At 36.8% G+C, this 21977-nt stretch overlaps 1 protein-coding gene across 4 annotated transcripts; it reads left to right on the top strand.

The window, feature by feature from the left end:
• Positions 1-3347: 3347 nt before the first annotated feature.
• LOC103721045 (transcriptional corepressor LEUNIG-like) lies at positions 3348-21435 on the top strand. Of its 4 annotated transcripts, none has more exons than XM_017846208.5 (18): positions 3348-3690; positions 4691-4788; positions 4903-5012; positions 5950-6273; positions 6365-6453; positions 6668-6755; positions 6829-6904; positions 7312-7361; positions 8683-8994; positions 10194-10382; positions 11490-11735; positions 11827-11971; positions 12109-12218; positions 12839-12988; positions 16107-16262; positions 16380-16496; positions 17730-17936; positions 20905-21435. In XM_017846208.5, the coding sequence occupies exons 1-18, from the start codon at positions 3659-3661 to the stop codon at positions 21046-21048; spliced, it is 2643 nt and encodes an 880-aa protein (XP_017701697.3). In that variant the 5' UTR covers positions 3348-3658; the 3' UTR covers positions 21049-21435. The 4 variants fall into 4 exon arrangements, with proteins under 4 accessions (XP_017701697.3, XP_017701698.3, XP_026665993.3 ...); XM_017846209.5 differs by having other exon boundaries at positions 3360-3690; positions 11854-11971; XM_026810192.4 differs by having other exon boundaries at positions 3365-3690; positions 4903-5832; positions 20905-21346.
• Positions 21436-21977: the final 542 nt, after the last annotated feature.

Genomic DNA, 21977 nt, shown 5'->3' with positions numbered 1-21977 from the left:
AATCCAGCAAACCGTTGGAAATTGAGAGAATGATAACTGGATAAGAGCATACCCCAAAGTACTCTTTGGTCGTTTCCGATATTCCATATCCGAAGCACCACAAGATTATTTTATGACTAATGCTTGGCGTATCCCTTGGCATTAGCTGGAATTAGCACCTAACCGAGTTCTTATACGCGATACTCGGAATACATGGTTCACGAAAGAATATCTATTTTATTCTTAACAGTTTATAAAAACAGCTCGGGATACGGTTAGAGTACGCACAGCATTTTTCTATGCGCACAGAAAACGTCCATGCGCACAGAAAACTTCCCGTCGGTGATGGACGGCTAGATGGATTTATCTGGCAGAGGGAACGACCGATCTGAGCCCGCGTAGGCTCTTCCATGCGGTGGTAAGTAGGATTAGCTCCCGTGGTACGTAGGTCAAGCTCCCGTGCATTATCGTCCGTCCAGTCACTGGACTTCCTCCCAGATGCTTCTCCAATCATTTAAGATGTTGATCAAAAGATCGAACGACGGAGAACGTTCCCTCGGCCCGATCCTTGGCAACGCGTCTCTGGCCACTTATTTACGTAACGATAGCGTCTCAATGACGAAATTACCCCTATTTTGTAGCCTTGCCCGGCCTGTCTGTAGGGAGCTCTCTTGTCATTTTAAGAAGGGGACGTGGGCTGCGCAATCAAGAAAACCTCGTTCCCCGGCAAGGACTGACACCTTTGTTCCTCTAAACGACAAGATCAACCTTGCGTCGATGACCGCTTCGCGAGTTCGATATCGCACCCGTCTCCACCGTATGATCTAGATCAGACGGCTGATTATGGGAACAGAGAACCATTTTAGTCTATTTTTTTTCCAGCTCTAAATCGCCGACAACCGTCTGATCAAGATCAGACAGCATGGATTGAGCTGGCGAGATAAGGATAGATTCGTTGGCAAAACATATCAAAGTGACCATAATAACCTCGTAAATGGCCGGGAACGGAAAGCTGGAAGGAATCCAGGGCGCCGACTCAAAGCAAGGGCGATTCCGATATTTTAGAACAAAATGAGGCCTTTCCCTTGATGTCTCCAACAAGGCTATCGCGATAGCTGCAGCAGCCAAATCGACGTCCAAAAACTGCTTTCTTGCAGTATTTAATTTGTCAATCTATTTACTGATTGACAAAAGAAAACTTGAAAAAAGTTTGCAAGTCTTACATACAATCATCAACTCTGTACTTGATCAAGACCGTCCGATTTGGTGATTGTACGACCTGAAAAACACGCCTCTGTTCAATGGGATTATATCGTATCCTTCACCTTCCTTCGCGTCCATCCACAGTTGGATCATCCACTGCTTGCTTTGAGTTTGTACAGATGGATGAAATGATCGGGTTTGGAGCGCTTTGAGAGCTGTGCGGTTAGCGATTCAACGGTGGATGGGCGCGAAAGGAGGTGAAGGATACAACCACGATCCCGTTCGATGCTGTCCGTATTTGTGAATCAGACGGTCAATGCCGTGGACCCCTTCGGACCGATCCACGGGCAATAAATATATAATGTAGTCTCGCCTCGGCAAGGCAATGCCTGAGGGAGCTGTCGCATAGAAACCACTGTACGGATGCATGATTTACTGTTGAAATTGCCATCTCAAACGAATCCCGTCCGCCCATGTGGTGAAGCCAGTTTCTCGCGCTCGGTGTGTTGATTTTGGGCCAAGGGAGTGGGTTTTGGACAAAGTAGAGCCAACGTGAGAGAATTGAGAATTTGAGATGGTGCTGATCTCTTATATATACGTCCAAAGTAGAGCCAACATGAGAGAATTGAGATGGTGCTGATCTCTTATATATACGTCCAAAGTAGAGCCAACATGAGAGAATTGAGATAAGAGTATATCACAAAAGTTCCTATTGAAATTTACATTTATTATACTTATATCTACCAGTTCCTAAAACTTATATTTACCACTAAATTAACGGCATCAGTGAATCTATTTTGCTCATATAAAAAGTCAAAATTACTCCTTCATAATGAATAAATTATAAAAGCTCCTAAAATTATGGATATATTATACTTACATCCAGTAGTTTGAAAAATTTACTTCTATCCCACTGAGGTTTGTTTTTATCCAATCCTTTAACCCATAACCTAACAAAAATGTTAGCTAAACCATTAACTTAAATAAGACTAAATGCAACATCAGAAAAAAAATTAAAAATGACCAAACTAGTTTTAAGTGATATAACATCCATCTAGAGAGAAAAACAACCATGAGATGCCATGGATATGAGCTTAATCTTGATAATTTAGCAGAAAAGAGTCATGTGTTAAAGAAAAAAGCAATCTAGTTCTCTCAAACAAGTGAATGCCTCTAAAATTTTCTGCTGCAGAGAATTAACATCAAGAATTTTGTTGCTTGAGCCAGCCTATCCATGGTTCAAACTAGACAATAGAACTGCAATTGATGCACCCTCCAAACAAAAAGTTTTCACGTATGTATTGATTTGAATCCTTTTGATGACAGGCTATCAGAGATATTATAGCTCCATATGTAGATATAGGAATCCTCATTCTAATGATAATATTAAGAAATTATGTTTACAATATTGAAAAAGTAGAGTTCAAAATCAACAAATAACACGTCAACATCTTTGGTTTTTATGATGTGGTGGGGCAAAAAACGAGAAAAAAATCTGATCAGAAAGGATGGAGCTGGTCGAAAAGGATGTTCGTCGTCAAATGTCAGTTAAAAAAGAAGTTTTTTGCTGGTCGCTTGTCGGAAAGAGACATTCGTGGTGGGGTGGTAAAGCGGAAAATAACCTATAGCTGCTTAATCTTAAAGAGAAAAAGACTTTGGAAGATGGAATAATTTGAAGAGTTTCGAGAGTCTAAAAAGCGAACGAAAAATCTTATTTTTTTAGAGAGGTAAATAAACGGTTTTACTAATATTGTCAATTTAAATGGGTGTAAGTATAAGTTTTTATAAAATATTGAGTATAAGTATAATAAATATATAAATGCTAGAAAGTTTTTTTAAGGATTATTTTGGTTATTTTTAAAGTAATTTTAGGTTTTTCGTACTATTGGATCTAAGTATAATTTATCTTTAATCTTAATATTATTTTGTACTTTATTCTATTTATAGAAATCGGAATGGGGATTAATGATCGGACAGGAACCAGGATACCTTGGACTACAATTCTTAACCCGCATATAAATTTTAAGGGGAGGCTGGAGACGATAAAAAGGGTATTCATCGGTAACCATCGTCGTCGACTTACAGAAGCGAAAATATCGAGACGTATTTTATTTTTATTCATTTATTCTCAAGATTTTTAGCCCTAATATAAATAGGGTACGGCTGTCTACCCAGTCGCTGAGAGTTTTTTTTTTTAATTTTTTCTCGACGGTTTCCTCTGTTCTCTCTCCTGACCTCTGTTTTGGATAAAAGAAGGAATAGAGCTGCGGCTGGGAGTTACGAGAAGACGAAAAAAGGGTGGGGGACAAAGAAAGGCGATGCTCGTGCTTTCTTGATGGAATCCGATTCGAGGAGGGGGAAGAAGATTAAGTTCGGATTCTCTGAAGTCTCTCGGCTCGAAGAGTGAGAGTTTGGGGAAGAGGGAGAGACGCAGCGGAGGAGAGAGGATTTGGTCGGTTTTGGATTGGCCGGAATCATGTCGCAGACCAACTGGGAAGCCGATAAAATGTAAGCTTTTGATGCCTTGCTTGTTTGAAATCTCTGTTTCGTTTCGGATTTTTGGAGGGTTTTGTCTTCTTTATCATTCGATTTTGTCGGTTATCTAGTTTTTCATATTTTGATCGCTGTTTCCTGGTGGGTTCTTCTTGCGTATTTGGTAGCCGTTATCGTAGGGTTAAAATGTAACCCTTTGAAGCCTTGCTTGTTTGAAATCTCTGTTTCGTTTCGGATTTTTGTAGGGTCTTGTCTTCTTTATCATTCGATTTTGTCGGTTATCTAGTTTTCATATTTTGATCGCTGTTTCCTGGTGGGTTCTTCTTGTGTATTTGGTAGCCGTTATTGTAGGGTTGTGTCCGCTAGGGTTTTGATGCGTTTGAGCTGCTAGCCGCCCATTTTGTTCCAGGATTTTCCATCTTTGGCCGATTTTTTTGATTTTTTTGATCTTTTTGTTATTTCTATTTCAAGAACCGATTTTTGTGAGTTTCAGTGTGTTTTCTTGCTCAGGGTCAGTGTTTAGGAGATTTGATGCTGTTTTAACAAAATATTTTCTTGTTTATTAGAAATCTTTTTCTTTGTTCCTTGTGCTTTTTTGCCCTCTTTTTTTCGTTTAGATTCAATTTTCTGCATGGTCCTTACTGGATTCTTGTATTTCTTTTATCGTGGATTGCAAGTGCTGAAATTTTTATTTGATGGAATCTTTGCAGCTCTTGCATCAAGTAATGGAGAATTAAAAATATTCTTCCTTTTCTTCTGCTACATCTTTTCGTTGATGTTCTTGTTATTTTTTCCCCCGTCCTTACTTTTTATTTCCCATTTACTCTATTGCCGAGTTTTAGCTCAAGAAATAAAGTTTTCATTTTTCTCTGTTTTTCCTCTCCGGAAGATTTGTTCTTCTGGCTCAATTGTAAGCTTTCTTCGTTTCTATGCACTTGGCACGTCTCTCCCCCTCTATTAGAAATTTCTTACTCTTTGACTGATGCTGTAATCTTCTATGGAATGCTCAAAACAGGCTGGATGTGTATATTTATGATTATTTAGTGAAGAGAAATCTGCAGGCAACTGCAAAGGCCTTCCAAGCTGAAGGGAAGGTATCTTCTGATCCGGTCGGTAAGTTGCAGAGAAATTTCCGGAAGCCATGGAGATTGTTGGTACTTTTTTATGCTTGGATTTTCTTTTTATTAAATTGATATTATTTGAATACTTTGATTACCTAATTTTCAGCAATTGATGCTCCTGGTGGTTTTCTTTTTGAGTGGTGGTCTGTTTTTTGGGATATATTCATTGCACGGACAAATGAAAAGCATTCTGTTGTCGCATCGTCATACATTGAGGCAAGTTTTTATGGCCGTTCATAATATTATTTTCATTTTTGTTTAAAAAAACATCGATTTTATTCTCCATTCTCCTTTTTTGGGCAAGATTGTGCATCTATATGCTGTAAGATTGTGCATTTATTCTCCATTCTCCTTTTATTCTCCTTTTTTGTTTTGTTCTCCGTTCTCCTTTTCTTGGGCAAGATTGTGCATTTATATGCTGCAAGTTGTTAGTCCCTTATCTAGGGAAAAAAGTTACATGAAGCACTCTTTGGCATCGTATTGTGTATCTACTTCAGCTGATTAGTTCTGAAATTGAACTTGTTTTGTTATCTACACATTCTGATCTGTGACAGTATTGTCTTTCAGGCAGCATGAAGGCCGTTTTTTACACATGTAACATATCAGATATTGAATATGTATTTAACTTTGTAGAATGGCTGATTTGGCTTCATAACACCACAGTAGAAATTCTAATTGCTTGAAATGCATCATCTTTTATCGATTTCATTCTAGGCATGTAGGCAGTAATTTCTCTTTGTTTGGACCCCTTTCTGCATTTTCTACCGAGTGCTGTCTTCTGTAATGGTTTACCTAGTACCATTTACTGCAATAGGCTTTCTTGTATGCAGTAAATTATCATTTTTATTCCAGATCAGGAGTGTGATAAATGATATTTGTCTGGTTCAAATGCTTGTGCTTGCATGGCTGCTTCATATCCTTTTCCATATGTTTTTATTCATTTTGAAAAGAAAACTGAGCATGTGATGGTGATGTGTTATGTAAATGTTACCATGCAAAAGATGCTCCCTGTCACAAGAGAATTGCAATTTCTAAGGTATGCTGATATTGTTATGCATGTTATAGACATGCTTCTTTTAAAGTTCAAGTTGATTTGGCAGCTGCAGCCTACTAATTTTTGGCCGTTAACATCCATTGCCTTTTACGACGGCAGACTCAACATACAAAAGCAAGGGAGCAGCAGCAGGCACCACCTCAACAGCAGCAACAACATCAACAAATTCAAATGCAACAACTTTTACAGAGGCGGCAGCAGCAGCAGCAGCAACAGCAGCAGCAGCAGCAGCAGCAGCAACAGCAGCAGCAGCAATGTAGAGAGGGAGCTCATCTTCTAAATGGCACTGTGAATGGGCTTGTTGGCAGTGACTCTTTAATGCGGCAGAGTTCTGGAATTGCTAATGCCTTGGCAACAAAAATGTATGAGGAACGATTGAAGTTTCCACTTCAAAGGGACCCTTTAGATGAAACCTCTTCAAAGGTAATTCTATGCTGACATGTATTGTTTTTGCTTACATAGTATTTACTTGCTTATCAACTGATCCTTCGCCATCTGGGCAATTTGTTTGCAGCAAAGATTTGGTGAAAATGTGGGTCAGCTAGTGGATCCAAGCCATGCATCATTGTTAAAATCAGCTGCAACATCTGGACAGCCTTCAGGGTATATGTCCTAAAACTTGCATGATACTCAATGATTATTAAGATTTAATGAAGTTTAAATATGTCACAGATTGCAGCTAATGTTATTTTCTCTAATCATCATGGTTATGGTGCCTTTGTGCATCTATAGTTTGCATTTGCGTAGAGTTGTCAGATGGGCGAAACATCTCAAACAACTATGCTAGATCTGCCATTTGATCATGTTTTCATTTCAGGCAAGTTTTTCATGGTTCAGCTGGTAGCTTATCAGGGACTTTGCAGCAGGTTCAGGTTAGGAATCAGCAACTTCCTGGAGCAACACAGGTTAGTTTTTAGTAAGCAATGCGATTACTGTTTTTTGTTTTTGTTGTTGCTGGTGTAACTGAAATTTTGACAGGACATCAAGACTGAGATGAATCCTGCTTTGAACCCTAGGGCTGCAGGTCCTGATGGATCGCAAATTGGAATTCCAGGTAGTTGCTGTTATGAACTTTTTAGTTCATTTTAATTTGTTTACATATTTGGAACTTTTAACTGAAAATGCATATTACCATGTTTGTGCACATCCTAACATATTTTCACGATTTGTGTACTGCTTTCAATATTTTGTTTCAATTAAGATTTGGTAGGTAATTTGCTTTCTAGTTATATCGTTTTGATTATAGCTCTGTGTGTGCTCTTATCATATTTTATTTGCTCCATGAAGCTACAGCCTTGATCGCCTATGATCACTATCACTTGAGTTTGATATATTGCTCAGTTGTGGTCCTATCAATGGCTTACCCTTCCTTCTTTACTATAATATATAAAAAATATTTCTAAGATTAACTGAAGTAGTTGTTCTTAAGCTATATAAACTCAGTAATCGCAATCATGGCAGGATCAAATCAAACAGGGAACAACTTGACTTTGAAAGGATGGCCTCTCACAGTAAGTTTTGTCTTCATGACTTGTAAAACTTAGATTTGTGAATTTCATTTGTGCTTTATTCATGTTTTGCATTTCCACCTTCATCATTTTCGACCTCTATAATGCATGCAATGCAAGTCACCTAGATGTCACACACAACATCCCAGTATCATCTTTCTGCATCATCATCTGTCTTATTCTAATTTCATTATAAATGTGTTAATTTGTCTCCCCTTCTTTTTTTTTTATCTCTTAAATAGATGTTGAAGGTAACGAAAGTACTCTCTTTACGGTAGTGCTTGACTTCTTGTCCGTCAATTGTGAATATGTTTCATTTTTTGTTGAACATCAATTGACATTGCATTCCCCATGCTTACTAGGTTCTTTTATCCAGTTTTCTAGAGTTTGGTGTGACACCAATTTAGCCCCTTATCTGGCTGAATATGTAAACAGCATATTCCCAAACTGTACATACCAAACAATACAAACCACAGGGTTTTTTCTTTGTATGTGACAAATTTAAACAAATCCTGGATGCAGCCTGCATTTATGAGACAATACACATTCACAAAACCAGTTATTTGCAAACTTTTTGGCACCATTTACCTTTGCTTTCATCTTACCATGGTAATTATTGTGGATAATCACTGCCTTTTCATTATGTTTTCCTCATTGGCTTATAGTTAGCAGTTTTATCCCTTGATCAAATTCTATGATTTTGTCTTCCAAAATTCCAATCCTTGTGATCGAAAGATTTATACATCCTTAAAACACAATTTTCTGACTACCGATGTTTATTGTTTTGGATTTTTATAATTGACACTTTAGCACCTCCCTAATAAGCTCCATAGTATTTAAACATTATTCTGAAAATGGCAGTCGTGATGTTTTTGGGTTCCTATCCTCACCTCAAAAAAAAAAGAAATAAAGAAAAAAAGAAACTGAGTCCTGCAGTTTCTCTATAGCAGCTTGTCATTGATAGACTAATTTTTGTTAGACATCATTTCACTTCCTTTAGTAGCTCGGGTTTCTCCTATACATGTTTCTCTTTCGCAGTGCATCCAGAACCACTAACTTTTATTCGATGAAAAAAATACTTCTGTTACATCCTTTTGTTTTTCTTACAGCTTGGTACCATTCCTAAAGTCATTAGATATTTATTACCTTTTAAACTGCGAATATGTTGTTGCGAGTTTTATGCTGTCTCAAATTCAACTATCACTTTTGCATCTGATTTCTGTATCCAAACCCTTTGCACGTATGCAAACTTTCATGTCTGTTCCTTACTTAGCAACGTGCCTTGTTTGTACATCTTTTGTTATTTTTTTTTTACTTTTTTCAGGGACTTGACCAGCTCCGTTCAGGAATTCTGCAACAACAAAAATCATTTATGCAATCCCCACAACAATTTCATCAACTTCAGTTTCTAAGTCCACACCAACAACAGCTACTTTTTCAAGCACAGCAGAATTTGACATCCCCATCAGCTGGTGATGTTGACAGCAGAAGGCTAAGGATGCTTCTGAACAATAGGAACATGCTTCTTGGGAAGGATGGTCAATCAAACAATGTTGATGTCATTCCAAATGTTGGATCTCCAACGCAAACTTCATGCCCTGTTATACCTCGTGCTGATACAGATATGCTAATTAAGGTGCACCTCTAATCCTTTTCTTATCTTGGTGCTTCTACTTGTTGAAAGCTTTATATAATTTCTTATTTTTGTGGATAGAAAAGGTATAATCATGAAACAGTTCTTATGATAAATTTCAAGAGTTCCTGACAATTATCTGCAAATATCATGATGAAGATGTGTTAGGTAGTAATTGAACTTTGTTGTTGAAATGAAAGTTTTTTGGGTCTTGTTTCATCTTGCTGCTACAACTGGACATAAACTCTTGCAGTAATCATAATGAGCATATTTGTCAACTATGTTATAATGTGTATGTTACGATCCCCTGTTTGGCAATCAAGACTGTTTTTGTCCTGCAAAAGATGGTTGCGATCACTATTCTTTGTCATTGGCCACCAATGCTTACAGGCTATGTAGACTGCCCTGATGCCTAAAATTATCATAATGAGCTATTATGATAGTGGAAAATGTAAATCGATGATTTGTTGCAAAAGCTTTTGATTGCATATCAGACCTGCATATGTCTACTGCATACTGTTGTGTTATTGTGTGTTCTAAGTGATATTTGTTTCCGACAAAAAGCATGATGTAAATTACAAAGCAGTACCTTCCATTCCTGATGGTTGTATAACTGCATAATTAAGTTGTTTCAGCCAATAAATGAATTTTATTGTTGAAATGCAAGTTTTTTTTCTTGTTGTTGGTGTTGTTTCATCTTGCCGCTACTTGACATAAACTTTTGCAATAATTATCATGGGCATATTTGTCAACTATGTTATAATGTGTATTTTCCATTCCCCTGTTGGGCAATCAAAGACTGTTTTTGTCCTGCAATTAGCTGGTTGCTATTGCTCTTCTTTGCCATTGGCCACCAGTGCTTGCAGGCTGTATGGACTGCCCTGATGCCTCAAATTATCATCTTGGCTTATTATGAAAATGGGAAATGAAAATTGACGATCTATTGCAAAAGCTTTTAATTACATATCAGATCTGCATATATCTGCTACATGCTGTTGTGTTATTGTTTGTTGTATTAGTGATGTTTGTTACTGACAAAAAGCATAATGTTAGTTACATAGCAGCAGCTGCCACTCCCAATGGTTGTATAACTGCATATTATTGGTTCCGAAGAAATAGACTTATAGCTATGTTTTGTTTTATGATCTTCTGTTTGCAAGGATTGCCTTCTGCTATCTTATCTTCTTATCTTCGTTTAGTAGAAAATAGCTCAGTTGCAACAGCAGCAGCAGCAGCGAAGTGGTAGCCAACAGCAGCAGCTTCAACAGCATGCTATTTCAAGTTTGCAGTCACAAAATTCAAATTACCTTCTTCCTAAACAAGAAAAGCTCAGTACTGGCAATGTAACAGTGGACGGAAGCATGTCAAGCTCCTTTAGAGGAACTGATCAGGTTTGTCTTTTCTTTTCATGCAGTGGCATCTCAAATGTGACTTGCAGAGCAATTTTGTTGCCAGGGTTCTGTTACCTTCACTAATGATGTAATCATAGTCTAAGAAGGTGCGTAGAAAATTGAAACATTTCCTGGTTTATACGAATACTTCAGATAAAACCTTATAGATTATGGTATAAGACGGCATCTCAAATAGCAGCTTTTGTTCAGTGTACATGCCTTACTCCTCATCTTAGTATGCAGGGGTGCATTTATTGTAATTAAGGTTATAGTTTGTCAACTTCCTCCTTTGATTTATGTAAGAGCCCCACAGCCCTTGCAACAGGATAACAACATTTCTGCTTTTCTTTTTGATTTTTTCTACTAACAACCTGATTTAATGGTAAGAAAATGCAGACACCTCATTTAGGCTCTAAATGTAAGCATCTCACTTTACACCTGCTTCTTGTAAACTTCAACTATAGCATTTTTACCATGTTTATAACTAATTGTAGTAACTTATCTGACATCTATATCGAAGATAATCTATAATTTGGAGAATATGGAAGTTTCTTAAACTTATATGGTCTACTTTTGGATATACTGGGTCAGTGATATGATGCTATTTGTACACATTTATAGAGCTAACCACCGTCCATTGTCTTGCAGAACATTGGGGGCTTCAATCCTTTTTGAAAAAACAAGTGGATTGTTTTACAGTTTGTAGAACATTTGCTAGTATGGTGCTGAATGTAAATATTTTCTGATTGCCCTATGAGAACAGTAATGGAGATTAAATTTATAAATTTGGAGCCCATTTCTTTGACAGCAACAACAATGATTTGCTCTGGCTGATTTTTTCTGGAAATTTGGATAAGAAATACGACAAAATGAATCGAGTTGGGAAACTAGGATGTTAATTTAAGAATTGTCGGCGAATATGCTACTGTAAGTTTATCTTAGAATAATACCGAATAACTCCTGTTTTTCTATGGCTGTTGTTCTTGTGCCCAGAATCAGTGGAAAAAACATCATTAAGCTGTACCTCTTGGTTATGGACAATTTAGAGTTAATTTGGTTTACATGCTCATTAAGGTTTGGAACACGATCTTTTTTGTGGATTTTCAGGCTTCAAAAACTCAAGGTGGGCGTAAGCGAAAGCAGCCTGTCTCATCCTCAGGTCCTGCCAACAGTTCCGGAACTGCAAACACTGCTGGACCCTCTCCAAGCTCGGCACCCTCAACACCATCTACTCACACACCAGGAGATGCGATATCAATGCCACAATTGCAACAAAAGGGTGGGTCATCTAAGCCATTGATCGTCTTTGGTTCTGAAGGAACTGGAACTCTAACATCGCCAACAAACCAGTTAGTAAGTGCCCTGGAACTTGGGTTGTAAATTAGTGAAAGTTAACACATCATCTTTACTTGCACAGACACTCATTAGCACTTCATTTTGGCAGTGGGATGATAAAGATATTGAATTGCAGGCTGACATGGATCGGTTTGTGGAGGATGGATCTTTGGGTGATAATGTCGAGTCTTTTTTATCTCATGATGACACAGATCCAAGAGATACAGTTGGTCGCTGTTTGGATGTCAGCAAAGGTGCTGCCTTTTATGTTGGTTCATTGTTTAAATGAGATGCTTTTGCTCTGCTACTATAAAAAGAAAAGATGGGTAAAAAAGGTTTTCATCTTCTTCGGTTCACTTTATGTTTAATGTTATCAGAACTGCACTGTCAGGGTTTACATTTACTGAGATCGGATCATCCCAAGCGAGTACAAATAAAGTCGTTTGTTGCCACTTCTCCTCTGATGGAAAACTGCTAGCAACTGGAGGCCATGATAAGAAGGTCAGAACCAAATAGAAAATGCTCTATTTCAGTAAAAAATTGTCACTTATCTGGATGGGATATCTCTTAGGGCTCTCGTTTGGTTCACTGGAAGCATTTTCTCTCCTACGAATATGATTCCTGGGTAGAAGATTTATAGGAAGAGAATGCCTGGGAATGTACATTTGGCATGTTTGGTTAAACATGGAAAAGTGACAGATTTCTAGAGTGCTTATGTTTGGTTGACCATCCACTTTTCTGAAAAAGTTATGTGTAATTCCTATTACACCCTTAATAAAAATTAGGTCTTTAATTTAATGCCTCTTTAATGCTGAAGGGCCTTTTTTGACAAAAAAATAAAGATTGAGTGATTTTCGCCTCATAGGAAAATAACTTTTCCATGTTTCACATGGAAAAGACTTTTTTATGAAATATGAGAATCATATTCCTATGGAAATACAACTTTTCCATCTCTCTCCTTTGAAAACTCCAACTAAATAAGTGGCATCTCGTTACTTTCCCGTTGATCACACTTTCCCCCTTCTTTACCCGCGAACCAAACGAGTCCTTAGTGTTGCTTGAGAAATTCTTATATAAAGTTGATGGTTTGGCCACGTCGTTGAATGATTTTTTTAATGCAGGCTGTTTTGTGGTACACTGAAACTCTAAAGCCAAAATCGACTTTGGAAGAACACACTTTGCTGATTACTGATGTTCGATTTAGCCCAAGCATGCCACGCCTGGCTACGTCTTCTTTTGACAAAACTGTGAGGGTTTGGGATGCTGATAATGTGAGTAGTTAATGCCCTTGTTTCATGCTTATTTTATAACATTCCCACTCTCTTTGTTTAGAAATCTATCCATTTGACTTAGGAAAACAATACTCGCTAATTTATGCTTAGTTTTATTGCCTATTTTTGTTACATCTTTCAATCTGCCATGTACATGTTGCTGCCTGCTTGTTGTGGATTCTACCTGTTCTGGTTTATGTGGTATCATTAAGATATATAAGGAATAGTTAGACTCCACAAAACATCTGTTCCTTCAGTAAATGTGCTTCTGTTACAACTGTTGTTTCAGGTGTTGAATGGTGTTATAGTACAGGTCATCCACATGTTAACACTTTTATTTGGTATGTGGCAGAGCTGTATAGAAGCCTTATATCCTGATTAAAGACATGCATCATAGCTTAGTGATTTTACTTTTGAGAACCATAGCTTAATGAACTGAAGTTGCATTTATTTATAGTCCACTATATTCATCATTGGAAGATTTCAACATGCTAAAATTTGAAAGAGCCTCAATTTTATTGCCATTTGATGATTTTGTTGTACATAGTGTTTTTTGCTCGGCTGCAGTTGGAGGCTTGGAGCCTTAAGACAATTTCAAGGAACCCATTGGATTTTTGCAAGGAAGTTAGATACAGTAGTTTTCTTGCTTAAGCATTTGATGGGTACATTGAAATTATAGAATCTACACATGATCTTTGTCAACTCGAAAGAAGCACATGATAAAGTATGGAAAGAGGTTTTTTGATGGACTTTTAGGAAGCGGGGTGTAGATAATGGTATATTGAGCTTGTTGAGACATATACTGAGGTAGTGAGGATCATAAGTAGTAGTAATTGGACAAGTGAAATTCTATTCATACTCATACCACGGTCGTTGGCCAGTACCAAGTCTGTCTCTTTACACTTGTCATAGTTGAATGTCTTTTGGTAAGATGTCCTTGTCTTTTGTTGTTTGTATATGATTTGTTGACAAGATGCGCAATTGATTGATTGGAAAGCTGGAAAAGTTTTAAAAAATGAGGTTAATTATCTAAAGAACTTTAGAATAAAAGATGGAACATTTGGTGTATAAATTGTAGCCTTATGGAAATAAAAATGAGTCTAGACACCAAGCATGTTTGTGATTTTTTTATCCAAGAAAATTCATAATTGGATGGTTATTAGATAGAATTAAACCTGAGTACCTAAAACAGGAGGTGCATTTGGATTATTATGTAATCAATGCAAGCCTTGGTGTCTCTAAAAAATTATCAAACCAAGATAAGGCTCATAACATGTATGGTTCAAAAATGATGGGCATTAAAGAGGGTCCAAGTAAACAATGTGAATGATGCATAAATGAAAAGTGAAAGTTAGGTACATGGGAAAACTAGGTAGGATGGAGAAGGAATAAATATATTGTAGGAGGTTAGGATTTGCACCTACAGAGGGTAAAGAAAGAAGAAAGGGTGTGAGAAAGGATCTGGCAGAGCTTGCAAAGACTTCATAAATAGCTGAGAGTAATTAGTGAAGAAGATTTGTATTGCTAACTCTATTTAGATTTAAAAAATAAAAGAAGCAAGCAATATTATGTGCATGCTATCTACTTATTTTTTAACTGCAAGATTTATTTGAAATTCTAATAGAAGCTGATGAATTATAAGTGTTCTTTCTATTATTGATCAAATAATAAGTATTACGTGCTCAAATTGAATCAATCTTGCATAGTCTTTTCAAACCAAATGACCAAATATGCCAAGACCTATGTCTTGTTTCCGGAGCCCTTTTTTAATGATTTTTATCTATTTATTTATTTTGACTAGTCTCATGTGGAACAGCGGCCCACAAAAATTTTAATTCTAACTGATAGGTTTAAAGTGCTTTCTGTGCACCTAATGATGTGAGGAACTTTATGATGTGATACATAAGGCTTGGTTTTATTTATAGTGTATATATGGAGGTTAGGGTTGTGAAGGGGATGGGACCTATCTTCCTTGTATGCTTGCTGTCTGGAAGACTGCATGTTGACAGTTTGCTCAGCTGGCATTTGAGCGGAAAAGACTAGATGAGAGGACTTAGAATGTCACTTAACACCTTGAAGATAGCTATGAGATTATGGATTAGATTTTACAGGGAAGAGATATGGATTTCATGGCCTGTTTACATATTTCTGGACAAGAATCTGATATCTGTAACAGAATTCTGATTTCAAAGAGGTGAAAACTAGGTATCTTAAATAGGATTGGCAGTTCAATCAGCAGGCATTAAAGAGGTGAAAAACTACAAAAGAAGACTTCTTGACTTAAATTTAAGATAATACAAGATTGATGGTTTTAGGGTGTATAGGAAAAGATGTGTAAATTATCGTCTATGTGCAGAACTCTGCAGGAATATTTTTAGGTCTGGTTACAGATCTGATACTATATTGATTGAGAAGCTTATCTTAGGCTTGTAAGTGATCAGGAAGGCTAGTAAAGAGTATATCTTCAGGATTACTGGTCGGCTTTGGCGGTAAAGCACAGGAATCTAATCCTTATTGATGAACATTGAGAAGCAGGTAACTGTTTTGCAAATATCCATATAGTCTGTATATCTTTTGCTAGTTCCAAAGCTATTTATGATAAAGCATATGAACCCATGGTTAATATTGCCATAGTCAATTTCGAGGCTGGCTTACCAAATACTGTTTCCTTGGATGTTTATTAGTAAAGCACTAATAGGTTTAAAGAAAGTTCGTTGGTTTTGAGCCACCATATATGTAAATGCCTTGTGTTTGACAAACTTCACCTTCATTTTACCTGCTGGCAAATTTTAGCATATTATCTTTCCATTTAACATATTCTTGTGAACCTATAATCATCAGTTTCACAGTCTGCTATAGTATTTATATTTCCTGAAGAATCTTTTTAGTGTAAAATTCAAATCCTGATGAGTCATCCCCAAGGATGCGTGGCTTTCATACACTTTTGACCAAAGAGCAGAAGAAACCAGTTGTGCTATTGAATATTTTTCACACTAGTGAACTTCTAATTTATAAATGCATATGTATAATGTAGATTACCTTTTCTCTTATCAGCTGGTGTTGCTTAGTTGAATCACCTATTTTAGACATTATTTGACTAAGTGAACCCAATATACAGCCAGGATATTCACTTCGTACTTTTACGGGCCATTCAGCATCGGTTATGTCTTTGGACTTCCACCCAAATAAAGATGATCTCATATGCTCTTGTGATGGTGATGGAGAAATACGTTATTGGAGCATTAACAATGGTAGCTGTGTTAGAGTTTTTAAGGTATGAAATAGTGTTATAACTTACTAACTTCTTTCACAATACCAGTCATTTTTATTGCAATATTTTGGTTGTTTTTCATGAAAAATTCAATCATGTGCTAATTTTGGGTGCTTGCAGGGTGGAACAAACCAAATGAGATTTCAACCTTGCCAGGGAAGATATCTTGCAGCTGCTGCTGACAACAGCATATCCATACTAGATGTGGAGACCCAGGCTTGCAGGCAAACACTAGAGGTTAGTTGTGGTCCTTCTGATTAACAAGCCTGGAGCATGAAGAGGAAGCACTGCATCAAGCCTTTTGAAAAGTAGTTTGCATTACATGAGATCATATATCCAATGTCTCTTTTATTTAGAATTGCTATTCTGATCTATTTGCAAATATAGTATTTTGCTTTATGAAATTGGTTTTTCATTTTCAACATTATCTGTATTTTTTCACTTTATTTTCTTTGAAGTCATTTAGGGCCTGTTTGGATGATTGGGTTGAAGATCCTATGGGATTCTTCGTGGGTTGGGCTAGTGCATGCAGCAAAATCATATGATTATAAGTTGAGCTAGGCCTATATTCATAAATATCCAGGAGTGGCTTTGGAGTGGGCCAGCTCGATCCCATAGGGAGAATAAAAGACTATGGAATTCGGGCTGACCCACTCTGAAGCCTCGATAAGATTCGAGAGATCTTCGCAGTTTAGTCTTAATAATATCTGGAAAACTACCATTGTCATGACCAGAATTCTGGTTCCAAGAATAGTTCACAGTTTCAGTGAACAAAGTCAAGAATCTCCTCTTGTTAATGTACTCTCGATCTATCTGCCAGGATTATAACAGTTTCCATGCAAAACCACAAACAGTAAATTTATGCTTCTAAACCTTGAAAGATGCCTGATATTCCCACGAACATATTTGTATGATAGAATCTGTACGTTGGTGTAATACAACCTTTTATGACATCTACTTGCTTTATTTCTTGGATATTTTGTATTTATAGCAGTTAACATTGATGTAGTACACTGTTATGTACTTATCTCTTGATTAGTTGTTATTGCTATATTTTGCCAACATCTTTGTTTGGAGGGAAAGGCAGAGGCATGCACTATTGTATTCTTTATCAGCTTTCTTATAAGTAAATTTCTTGAGATTATTGCCAGCTATCAAAAAATAACTGCTGCATTTATGGTGTCAACAATTAGTTAATATAAGCTGTTGCTTCAGTTATGTCCTAATCCTTTCATATATAACTCTAAGCCATATAATTTTATGTGATTATCAATGTGTAATTTGCATCAGTGATACTCCAACGTGAATGTGAAATTCATTTATGCCTGTGGCGTTCATGACTACTGATCATTATGTTCTGAATATGTCCAACTTGGGTTGTGGTTATTCTTGCCTTCTTTATGTATTACACTTGATTTATTTGAACACGGAACTGATAATTTTCAATTTGACAACATTGCCAAACTATAGGGACACAGGAACCATGTTGATTCTCTGTGCTGGAATCCTTTGGGTGATCTTCTGGCTTCTGTTAGTGAAGACTCGGTCAGGGTGTGGTCGCTTGGTTCAGGAAGTGAAGGTGAATGTGTGCATGAGCTGAGTTGCAATGGAAACAAGTTCCATTCATGCGTTTTCCACCCCACTTATCCATCTTTGCTTGTTATCGGCTGTTACCAGGCAAGTCCTCTACTTATTTGCAATTGATTTCCACAAACATTTTCTATCAATTTTCGTAACTTTAAACAAATAGGCACACTGATTTGAATTAGTATGAACTAGGTAAATTTCTGTGCAGCATTATGATTCTGATTATTTGGTGGCTGTAGACTACTCATGTGAATGCTTTTTTTTTTTCACGCCTTGATGGTTTTATTCAAGGTGTTCTTCTAGCCTATGATCTAAGACTATAATTGTCTAATGAGTTAGTTTGCATATGCAAGCTTTTTTTGGAAATAATTTGATGTGTGCTATAATAAAAAATCTACCTTACTTTCATTTTCATAAAGACTTGCTTTTTTTTTTCAGTTTTTTTTTTTTGAGAAATGGTTCATTCTGGATTTTATTGGACTGTTGTAGCTTTTATTGCATTGACTGCAGTGACAACATTTTCACATTTCCATCAATCTGTATCAGGGCCATATGAAATATCTAATAAGATTTGGCAAGTTATGGAAGATATCGGGTTGATTTGCCTTGCTAACTCATTCAATGAAATTTTGAAAACCATGAAGATAATAGAGGATTGGAGAAGTATTTATGGTGCGTATTTATAAGAATAAAGATGATGTATAGAATTGCTCTGACAGTAAGGGAGTTAAACTTGAGTCACTTTATTTAGTTGTGGAAAAGTGTAATCAAACAAAAACCAAGAAATAGTACAACAATCTCAGTGAACCGATTTAAATTTTCGACTAAAGGACAATGATAGAGGCTCCCTTCTTGCTTAGATAATTGATTAAAAAAAATTAAGCAAAGGGAAAGACTATATTTTCTTTATTGACTTGGAAAAAGCTTAATGATAAGTTACCTTGAAAGATAATTTAGTGGCCTTTAAGATTGAAGGGTGTTCATAAACAATACATTGAAATCATAGAATGTATTTCTAGTGACAATAGGATTGCCCCAAAGATTGGCACTTCATCCATATCTTTTAGACTAATTATAGATGATTTTTTTTACTAATATTCAGGAAGATGTGCTTCACTGTATGCTATTTGCCAATAATATAGCGTTGTGCTTTGAGAAGTAGATGCATGCTAAATTAGATATATGGAAGAAAGCTTTAGAGCACAAAAGCTTAGAAATCTACTGAATAAAGACAGTACACAGAATGAAATTTTGGTGAAAATAGAGATGAAAACGAGTTCTCAATTAACTGCTGGGCAAAGACATTGCAAAGTGATAGGATTCGTTATTTGGACTATATTGCACAAAATGGAGCAATAAATGAAGATATATGTAATAGGATTAGAGCTGGTTGGATGAAGTGGAGAGGTGTTTTTGGTGTATTATGTGATCCATGCATATCTTGGTGGCTTAAAAGGAATTTCATAGAACAACAATAAGGTCTGCAATGTTGTATTGCTCCGAATATTAGGTAATAAAGAAGGTTCAAGAAAATAAATGAAGTATAGAGAAAATAAAAATATTAAAATGGATATGCAATAAAACCAGAAGTATATATTGAGAACTGGGTGTTTTAAAGAAGTTGTTCGAGTTGCACAAATTAAGGATAAAGTGATGGAGAATTGATTGAGATGGTATGGGCATGTGCAAGAAAGATTTGAGGGGGCTCCTATAAGAAGACGGCTTCAATTTCCATTAAAAGGTTGTAGAAGCGGAAGATGTTAGGTTATATGGAGGTTTTGAGGAAAAAAAGATATGGAAGAGGTTGAGATTACATTAGGGATGGTCCTAAATAGGAATACTTTGGTGAATGAGAATCCACTAAGTTAACTCCGAATAGCCGGGATAAGGCTTCAACTTGTATAAGGTATGCAATCATTACCAGCATGCATGATTTAGCTAAATGTGTTCATGTACAAATATACAATCTTGCAGAGTCTAAAATGGACTATATCTGTCAAGAAAAGACTCATTTTCCGAAATTGAAAATTCCCCATGATAATCTATCAGATAATTGTGGCAGATAAGAAACAAGCAATGCCATCTAACAGAAAATGTTTCAAGAATGCCAAGCTCTATTAGGTCTGTAACAATGTTGGTAATAAGAATAGAACAATTCATACCCAATTCATTTGGGGAGCATGGCAAGAAACATTTTCCTAGAACGAGCTTATTGGTGGTTTGGCTCACCTCTTGCCTTGAGGGAAGTGCTTCCTCCAAATCTTAATTATTAGTTTTTAGTGATGCCTTGAGAGAGTCAAGACCTATACATGATCAAATGTTACATGAGCAAGTATATCATATCACAATGTTCATGTTTGGCACAAAATTCGTGCCTTGTTATGCATTTAGTGAGAACCAAATTTGTTAGTTTTTTTATTACATTTAGCACTACTAGTGGAGTCCCGGTTTTCTAATCTTTTAATTATTAGTTTTTAGTGATGCCTGCGTGTGTTCTCGATTGCCAACCCTTAGCTGTGGGAAGCTATAGCTCCACTATTCTGGAATTGTTGAATCTGTGATGACCAACTTTTGAGTACCATAGTAATATGTTAAGGACAATGTTCATAATAAGATGGGCCTGTTAAGGCTGTTGTTGCTTGTTTCCTCCAAATTAATATTAGTTTTAAAAGATTTGAATTCTAAAATTAAGTGAAAACTGATGTTTTATATTGAACAACTTAGGTATATAACTCGAATTCACTCGTCATGACAGTAGGATTAAAAGGCCGCCAAGAATAGCAAGAATTGCCCACGAAAGCACTTTTTTCTTGTTTATCTCCATTACTAGTCTGAATTGTACAACGAAGCAACTTAGACACATCTGCATTGTATCAATATGATTGATGCTTATATTTGCACAAAAAAAAGAAAAAAAGATGAGGTGCAGTGCCCTGCTCCCGCAATTACTACCGTTTTGGAAAGCTTCAAATTATCCTGCTCTTATCGTATTAACTGAACATATTTCTTGAACTTTTTCTCTTGGACATTTTATTTACTGGTATTATGGGCACTGTAGTCATTGGAACTTTGGGACATGCCTGAGAACAAGACCATGACTCTTCCAGCGCATGAAGGTTTGATTGCGGCCTTGGCAGTATCAAATGTAACTGGATCGGTGGCTTCAGCAAGTCATGACAAGTTTGTTAAACTCTGGAAATAACCTCCTTTTCAAGCAGGATTTCAGCTGCTGTTTGTATCTGTTACAAAAGCTGCAGGGCTCTGGGCAATATCTACTTTCTGCTGGGGCCTGTTTTTGATTGTGGTGCGGTCCAGATAGGATAAGAACTGTTTTCAGCCCTTGGTGACTGCGACCTCGTGTCTGGATTTCTAACATCAGTCAAGTCCATTATTGCATCACAAATATTCTGCATGTTATACTTTTTTAGTGATGGCTGCCGCTGCTGCTGCTTTGGCTGCTCTGTTTTACCAAACAGGTAGATCTGATTGATATTCGCTCATACATGTTTATTAGCACTGCAGGTCCGTGCAGAGTCTCCAAGTTTCATATATAGAGTTATAAAAAGTAAGCATCCTTCGACAGCATCAACTCTTGGCCTACTCTATAATTCCTTTGACTTAAGACCTCAACTTGTGCAACCGCTTTGTTTTTACACAATCAGATAATAATAGTGGGAGTGGCCTGGATCAATTTAGCTAGCTAACGAATTCTCCTGTCGTGATTGGTTTTAGGAGTTCCAAATATTTTATAAATAAATTTCACAGCTTATCCGACATGCAGGTTCCATGTCTGATTACATTAAGTTCATAGAAGCCCCTTGACTTTCATTCCATTGGTCGGTCTGCTTCATTCCTGTTATCTCAGATGGTGTAGATCTATTCTTATATCTGCCTTATCTATTCCAGGATTGCTAGGATTCAAGAAAAGTATTGAATCCGAGTTCCACATAGAAGAGTTTTTCATGTGGTGCTGATGGGATGGTAATTTAGTAGAATCTCGACAGAACTGGGAAGTGGGGACACAGCTGATGGGTTCAACATTCTCAGTTGCTTGAACCCAAAATTGGCATTCCCGACCATAAAATGAACTGTTGCTCTTACAAAAGTTCGTCTCCCAGTTCTTGATGGATC

The sequence above is a fragment of the Phoenix dactylifera genome, chromosome 9 (assembly GCF_051530095.1).
Source record: "Phoenix dactylifera cultivar Ajwa chromosome 9, Ajwa_hap1_PhDact_Kaust_v1.1, whole genome shotgun sequence".
Lineage (NCBI taxonomy): Eukaryota > Viridiplantae > Streptophyta > Magnoliopsida > Arecales > Arecaceae > Phoenix > Phoenix dactylifera.
Note: the sequence above shows the minus strand (reverse complement) of the source record. Positions and strands in the feature narration are given on the sequence as shown.